This window comes from Pteropus vampyrus, unplaced genomic scaffold (genome assembly GCF_000151845.1).
Source record: "Pteropus vampyrus isolate Shadow unplaced genomic scaffold, Pvam_2.0 Scaffold76, whole genome shotgun sequence".
Classification (NCBI taxonomy): Eukaryota; Metazoa; Chordata; class Mammalia; order Chiroptera; family Pteropodidae; genus Pteropus; species Pteropus vampyrus.
Window position 1 is genome coordinate 710959 of NW_011888857.1, and position 8650 is coordinate 719608.

An 8650-nucleotide genomic window follows, 5' to 3' on the forward strand; every position below is an offset into this window, starting at 1 on the left:
AGATCGGAGTGATGGCAGACACAGACAAGGAATGCCTGGAGTCACCAGAAGCTGGAAGCAGTCAGGAGGGATTCTTGTCCAGAGCTTCTTTGATTGCAAGCTCTGCCTCTAGAACTGTGAGAAAGCAAGTTTCTTCTGTTGTAAGTCATCCACTTTGTGGGAGTTTGCATGGCGGCCCTAGGAAACAAATGCAAATGGTAGTATGTACCAAGAGAAAATAAAACTGGGACATGAGACAGGGACTGGAATGGGTATAGCCATGTGTCACATAACCTGTCAGCAGTGACCACATACAGGACGACGGTATACCACATAGTCTAGACGTGTAGTAGGCTATACCATCTAGGTGTGTGTAAGTGCATGCCGATGTTTGCACAGCAAAGAAAGTCCTGATGACACATTTCTCCGAACATAACCCTGTCGGTGCATGACTACACTATAAAAGGAGGAGTTTGGAAGGCCCCATTGAAGAGCTACTGTTTGAGCTACCAGAGGATGCGGGAGATGGTTTTCTGAGTCTGAGAGAGCAGCAAGTGCAAAGGGTTCAACCTAGGAATGAACTGGGCAAGTTTGAGGACCAGAAACAAAGTCAGTGGTGCTGGCTATAGGAGGCAAAAGGAAGAGTGGTTGAGACGATGCTGATGGGGCAGGAAGTGACCAGATCCTGTAGGGTCTCGGAGGGCTTGGTAAGAAGTCTGAATTTTCTTCCAATTTCAAAAAGATCTTCGTTAAAATGACCAGTAGATTCCCTAACTGGCATAGAGAAGGAAATATGTATTTATTAAATCAGTAAATACGAGGATATTCCGAACATTCTAGTACTTGGACTTTAAAAACCCAGACCCTTTATAATCTTACTCATATGATCCAATCCATTTAATTCTGTATGAATGATAACGTCACAGTACACGTGAAGTCAAACACCACAGGACACAGTAAAAAATCCTCGGAGGGATCCTTTATTTCATTTACTTTCTACTTATAAGGCATTTCGACCTGTAGAAGTTGCTTCTTCCAATTCTGCCAATGGCTTGGAACATCATCTTGTCCTAATTCCACAGTGTAAGTGGTCCCTGGGGTAGGTCCGAGGGTTGTGGAATCATCGGGACTAGATTCTACAGTTCCAGCACCCCAATAAGCAGGCTTCCCTAGGATCCCACTCCACATTCCTACCAACGATCAGTGAGGAAACGGACTGTATTTATATTCACTTTTTCAAAGACCAGACCTACCTCTTTTACGTAAAGAAATTTTCTCAAGTACAATAATGCATTCATCATTTTCCTATAGTTCTTCAAATGCCTGACATTCATCTTTTCCCTATCTCTAAAATTCCTTTCTTTTCACATTCTTTCTTGATTGTTTCTTATTGTAAAAACAAAAACAAAAAACCAAGATGTGGATTTGTTGTGCACATTAGCAGGTCTGTACAGAAAAATGCACAGAGGTTTTATATACCATTTACAGTAACAGCTCAGCGTACAAAGTCAAGAAAGAAGAATCTGAAGTACGAGACTTGTTCTGAAATAAGCCTATGGAGGACGACATCAGAATTTTCCCTCATCAACTATTTGATAATGACAAATTAAAAAATGTGCAGTTAAAATACATAGCGGTCACTTTACATACTTTATATACTGCGGCCGCCAACCCACCCGACTTCTAAATAATAGGGCTTTTTCAAATTTTATTCCCCTTTCGTTTAAATTTAATGGAAAAAGCTAAAAAGTCATATTTTAGCAATGTATCCCCATAGAGCATTGTGATTGACCAAGATTTTTAATGTGCTTGGAGAGAAATCTTGCTGAAGTAATGACTATTTTCCAGTAAATATTGAGTGAAAACCAACTTTACCCCCAATCTGAGGTTATACACTTGCTTTTTGGGGGACACGACTGCTATACATGAGACAACCGTAGCAACCATCCAAGACAGTAAAAGAAAGCCTATGACAGTCTGCCATGTTATGCTGGGTGTGCATCAAAGCTCATCGTGATTTTTTGTGAGATCTTCCCCATAATTGGTAGCTTGGCTTCCGACAAACATGTTCCAGTTCTCCAATATCTCCTCTTTTGTTAGCTTTTCATCCTGTAAGAGGAAAGAGCTGTGTCATAGAAGGTCTAGTAACTCTGAATAATGGTTCAGCATGAAGCTCTATATTATTTCATTGATTTGCAACATTTAAAACCTAACAATTAGTAATTAAGAAGCTGCTAGGTACTCCTTCATCTACTGCTACGACACTGCAAAACCCCCAAATGCAAAGCCTCTTGCTATAAAAGCTGTGCTAAAATATATATTAGTTAAGTCCCTGAGGAATTCAGAAGCTAGAATCTAGCTGTCTATAAGCAGTGCTAGCATTCCCATAATGGGCCCTGAAGAATTCTACTCTCCTTTTATGGCCCGACTGCTAAACTCAATTGTCTTCTGAGAACTTGGAGCAAGGATCAAAACGGAAAGGGACCGGGCTTCTTTCTAAATCTTTTCACTTATTTATTTGGCTATGTATCAATAAACATTGAAGTGCTGGGCATTAGCGCTAGAAGTGTGAGCTTGCCTGAGGATGCCTGGGTTTTAAGGGGACGGGCTTCCTTGTACCTGACATATCACAGATATCTCATAAATATCTGCTGACTAAGCACATGAACAAACTGGTCCTACAGCAACACAGGGCGTACCTCTCAAATCCATTCCCTGTCCACTGCAAAGTTCTGCAACCCTAGGAAATGGGAGTAAATGTAAGTGTGTGGCCACAGCAGACCATCTGGGAATGCCTGGGCCTGATGAGCTCATCATGGGTTATCATGGTACTGGGTCAAGTTTACAGGTCTCTAATGTAGGTCAAGAATGAAAAATGTCAATAAGGCACAGCGGCACAGGCCAACGCTCTCACAAAGAAGCAAACAGAACCAATCGTATGTAAACTATCTCCCTTCTAGGATCAATTTCAGAAGAATGTGAAATACCTTGTTTTTGTCCGACTCATACACCAGGTGCCTAGCCTCGGCCTGTGCGTGGTCATAGTCTTGAGGGAGGATCCAGTGGCGAATCTCATCTTTGTCCAACTTTCCATCCTTGTTCAGATCCCGGAATTCACTAAATTGCTCCCGTTCTGACAAAACCCAGTCTGGCTCAGGGCCATTCTCCTCATGGGAAAACATATCCGCTGGAAGGGAAGATTGTTCTTGGTTATGAAGACAAGTGGGAAGGTAAATCAGAAACACTTGATGTTCTGGGTTTTTGGAAGGGTGATGACCAATCTGGAGACCTAACCCAAACACCTGACGGGCAGTTTCTTGGGAATAAAGCAGTGAGGTATCCACTTGAAGTCAGTTTGGTAGAACAGAAAGAAATGAGTTTAAGAGCCAGAAGATGAAAGATGATCTAAGTCTCTAGGCTTAGTTCAGTGACTAGGATTAAGTTATTTAATTCAGTGACTGAGTTTTAAAGTTGCCTTGTCTGTAAAATGGAGATAATACTTCACAAATCATAGAGTTATTAAAAAGATCAAGTGGTCACACTCTGTGAACACCCTGTACAACCTAAACTAGCACTATAGCTAGCGGTGAAAACTAATAACCAACATCAAGCACTTTCTATGGCTCAGATGCTGTATAATGTATTTGACAAACGATTTTTTAAAATTTTCATAATAATTCTATGAAGTAGGTATTATAATTCCCACTTTATAGACGAAAACACCGAGGCACAGCTTTACCCAAGGAGCCACAGCTAATATGAGCTTGAGGCTGCACAATTGATGGTCTTAACCACCGTGTTCATTCCTACTGTTTACATTATCCCTAAAGAGCTTCTGCATATACCATTTTAGTTCATTCTTATAACAATTCTATACGACAGATCATGATCCTTGTTTTACAAAATGGCAGGGAAAGGAAAAAGAAGGCAAAGTTTATGCATTATTTGCTAAGTCACCATATCTTCTTGGAAAAGAGAGATACCCAGTTTCTCTTTAATGGAAACAAAGCTTGCAAGTGTCAGCCGGGAGCAGGTGGTAGATAAAGGTAAACGAGAGGCAAGACCCTTGGTTTAGCTACCAGGTAGACCGACACCTGACGTGGTTTTTGAGAAAGCGTTGTCACATACATTAGCTAAATCAAGCTTCCAAGCTTCACCCTGGAAGCATGGGTGTGGTATATTCCCGTTTTACAGATGAGGAAAATGAGGTTTATAGTGATTACATGACTCCCACAGAGTCATAGAGCTAGTAAATGGGGAATCCAGGACTCCTAAGTCCAGTGCTCTGCCTACTATACCACATCATCACGTTTTCCACTCATTCTTGTCTGAAGAGAACTTTCCCCCATAAATAAAGTCATTTGTTGGGCAAATCTATATATTGGACAGCTTTCACTGCAAATTGCTCGGAATTCAATTTTCAAGCACAATGTTCCCCATGTGCCTCTCTGCCTAGTGTAAAGAATGGAATGTTGCTTTTAGGCAAAAGCACTCAATGAGTTTTGCCCCTGACCTTGCACTATTTCAGTGCAGAGTTCAGGAAGGCAAGGAAAAGCACACACCCTTAATCAAAAATGCTGCACTGTTTTAACCAGTCAGCCTTTTCTGTCAGCCTAATTCCATCGCCAAGGTGTCAATGACTCTGAACCTGCCCTCACATATGCACCAGGCAAGAGGGAGGCTCTGCTGCTTGCACTGATGTCGAGGTTGTCAACATTTGTTATTCTACAAAGTTAGCGCCACCAAGATCGCTTTAATTACTGTGGTGAGAGCTACCTGTCTGTTAATACCACAGACGGAGACCAGCGTTAGGTTTCTTGGATCAAATATAATTCTTAATGATTAGAAGCAATTTTGCTCTTCTTTACTGAAAGCCCTTGTTTTTGGGCATGGGGTGGCAAAGTAATACAACCGTTAGATCAGAGACTGACGGCAACTTGGGCTCTGGTTTTAAGTTGAAAGGTAATTACCTGCTTCTATTAATATGTGTACAACAATTCTATTTATCCTATCTCTCAAATGATTTGCCGGCTTTTACCTTATTGAGACTTGGGAAAAGAAGAGGTGTCATGAGAAGGCAGTGGCAGTTGGAGCCAGGTGCTAAAGCACTGAAGCAGCAGCTGATGAGGATCAAATGGAAATTTCCGTGTTGCCTGCTCCAGTCCTTTCGCTTGGAGGGCTACCAGGCTGCCGGGAGGGGTTCTAAGCAGCACCGGTGGGTCCTGGCCCAGGTATGTTCGAGTCTCATTCAGCCAGTGCTCACAGCTACCTGAAAATGAGCTTCTTCATGTTGCTTAAGTGGAGTCCTTCAGAACAAAATGCTAGGTATGGTATTCCCAAGGAAAGGGTCAAAACCAAAATATGTTGTAAAAGGATTTACCTTTAAGAAGGAATGCTTTTCTGTGGATGGCATGGGCATGTAAACAGTTCTGTTGATCACAGCTGTGTCTACTCAGAGCTTCTAGGCCCCACTCCCCCAGTCTGATTTTAGTCTTTTCCCTAAGACCATCTGCTCTAGCCTCACTGTAAATCTATGGGATCTCAAAACCCATCTTGCAAAGGTAAAACAACACAGTGTGATGAAGGGTATCTCTCGGAGCTGTGAGGCCAACTGCTGGCCACCTGAGAGGTAGGGGCCAGCATTCTGGTCTCTTCTCCATTGAATGGGGTCTAATAATTCCTCCCTGATATTGTACACTAAGGCTGGTGAGACAAGTCCCTCCGTACTGGGAAGTCACAGGAGTGACACCTACATACTTGCAGCTGTTGCAAAAAGACATCTAGAGAAAGTAGCCAGACACGTGGGTGGAGGAATGTGGCTCAGCTGGGACAGCTGAGCAGGACCTCAGGCCACACTCACCAATATACTCATCTTGATCCACAAACCCATCCCCGTTCTTGTCGATGTCCTCCAGAGTTTCCTAGGAAGCAAAGAGGAACACAGAATGCAAGATGGCTACGTGTACTCAGTACATCTTATGAGTTCTGACCATTGTCCTCTTTTGTCTGGCTTTTATGGATGAATGCTTGGTGACTTCTGACTTGTCTCCTTACCTCCCCGGGCATTCATTTCTTATCTGTAAAAAACAGGCAGTGGTTTCTGTCCTTCCTCCCCCATCCTACAATTTTAATAGCAGAACACTCTCTTCAAATGAAAATGTACCTGCAAGCCCAGAGATGCTCTGAATAGATCGAGAAGCCCTGCCAAGCCAAGCATCTCCACCATCCAACCAAATCATCCCCTGGGGTACCTGTGAGGAATCAGCTTGAGAACCACTGGACCAGATGGTCACAAAGATAGATTCTGGTGCTAAGTGGACACCGAATTGATGTCAGAAAAATATAAAACAGTGGTCAATTAAAAAATCAAAGCGTATCTGACTTCTGAATGTATTATGTTCTGTATTTAGTATATTTGACTTCTTAATTAAGTACTTTGCTAGTGTGAGTACTTAAGTGAGTTTACTGTCCATTGTCGCAGCAACTCAAAGGCATCCTATATCAAAGAAAACAGCCAACCTGAGAACAGAGACAATCTAGAGGCACATAATCCACTTGTGGCTGATTCTCCACCTTCACCGTCCTTTAGCGAATCAGCTGTCGCTGAGTGGATGTCGAGCAGTAAAAAGAAATGATTCTTAGAGCCGCTGCCCAGTCCTTAAGGTCATGGATGAAGCATGAGTCAAGAGTGGACCCAGCCACCAACTGCATAACTAAAATAGTCCAGGGCTGATTATAAACAAAAGCTTTAGCCTCTTGTTTCCCAGCATCAAAGCAGCTGGAACTGGCTTGGGTTATCTGCCCAGGAAGCAGGTGATGGCATTATTTTACTGTCGTGGAAAACTAAGACAGTTGGGACCCCATCAGACACTATGAAAAGCAACTACACTCAGAGGCCTTACGAGCACAGCTGACCCTCAAAACCTTTAGGGTCTGACCCATTCACCCTCTGAAGATTCCCACTAAGGGAAGCATCCTTTCTGGCCATGGTTTTTACTTTAAGTTCCCATATGGTTTAACAATCCAATGCATTCCATTTCAGAGTCTTTTTCTAGTTTCCTCAAAGCTGAAAAATGGACAGAGACTACCTAGTTGCCCATCAAACCCATTTGCTCTTTCTGGGCACACATCTAAACTGTATTTCCCAGTCTCATCAGACCAAGGAGCCAGGAGAATGTAAAGGGAAGGGGCACGCCATTTCCTGGCCAGAGCAGTAAAGGGAGATTGCCTTCTCCTCATTCCCTCTTTTCCTCTGTCTGCCAGCTGGTTGTTGCCAGGATGACCTTGAGGCCACAGGATGGTGGCGTATAAGAGGGAAGTAGCCAGGTTAACTGATAGCACTTAAAAGAGTACTGCCCAGAAGATCCAATTGGCTGGGACCAACTGCAGTGGACCTGGTGTAAGCAAGAACTAAGCTTCACTTGTGATAAACAGTTAGGACTGGAGGCTCTTTGTTACAGCACCCAGTCTGCCCTGCCAAATTCACTAGGTAGACAGGTATTCCAGTGTATTCCACTCCAGAGACCTTCCCCAATTCCCCTCAGGCTGAAGAACTTTCTCTTTTTGGAAGAAGAGACAAGATTTTTGGTGCAGCTTTCGCCCTGGTCTTTTCCCAGCCCAGGGTCTTCTTTTATCTTACCAAAACTACAATTTCCTTCATATGCTCAAACTCCTCAGGGTGCAGAAAGGCGGTGAACTCCTCCCGAGTGGCTGTCTGGTCACCGTTGAGGTCTGCAGCTTTGAATCTTCTCTCATCACGTGGCAGCATCTTTTTAAAGGTGTGATGGTCTGAAGAATCGTGAAACTCTGCAGGGTTTCCTGCAGGATGGGCACACGGACATTTAAACCGGGCCGCTGAGGAAGGCATTTCCTTCCAGATCACTCATTCTTCATGTCCAAATAAAGATCCTGACCTATCGAATTCTTTGAAACGTTTATTTCAGAATGCCTCTAGTATCTGCCTCTTCAAATCGCCCCATAATCCAGGCCCTAATGGCGTATTCGGGGCACTATAGCAGTGGTGAAGAACACAGGCCTGAGAACACACTGAGGCCATACTTCTCTGTGCTGAGCTCTGCTTTCATTATATCATTCTCTGATCTAGAACACGCAGAGGATCCCTAGTCCCACAACATTTTGTCTGAATGTTTCTGCCTGGCTTTCGAGATCTCCCTTAATCTGGCCGTGAGTGCGTGTCTTCATTTCTCCACAGTCCTGTCCCCTCGCTGTTTCTACCATCCACCCAGAGGGTCTGCATCCTGTGCTTTGCCCACACCCCTCCATCATTCCCCAAACAAGAGTGTCTTATATCCGACCCTTGCTCGTTGCTGAATGCATTGCTGCACCTTTGACCTTCCAGCGAACCCATCTTCCCCACTCGTCTCTCTCCAAATATAAACCCATTCGTCAAGGCCCAGCTCCCATGCTTTCCCTGACTGCTCCAAGCCCACTTGGTCTTTGCTATCTGAAACTTGGCAGCATTTTGAAATTCTACCATAGACACGCTTTCTCTCTGCTTTTTTCTGTGTGTGTCCCTGAGATATTAGGTCAGGGAGGGCAGCAACTTAAGTCATTTTTCATGAGACCCCTCGATCCTTCCCAGTACTAACCACCTACCACTTCACCCAGAGGAAGCAACTCAGTACACTCTCAGTAAGCAGAGCAGGATATT

The 8650-nt window shown here is 43.7% G+C and overlaps 1 protein-coding gene across 1 annotated transcript in view; it reads right to left on the reverse strand.

The window, feature by feature from the left end:
- Positions 1–931: 931 nt before the first annotated feature.
- The window catches only part of RCN1 (reticulocalbin 1), a gene marked incomplete at its 5' end in the record, with an annotated part of 13501 nt that continues 5782 nt past the window's right edge, over positions 932–8650 (reverse strand). The window contains 4 exons of the mRNA XM_023532090.1: positions 932–2088; positions 2967–3166; positions 5840–5900; positions 7619–7860. Of these exons, the coding sequence (XP_023387858.1) occupies positions 1981–2088; positions 2967–3166; positions 5840–5900; positions 7619–7860 (611 nt within the window). The remainder of the gene's footprint in view (positions 2089–2966; positions 3167–5839; positions 5901–7618; positions 7861–8650) is intronic.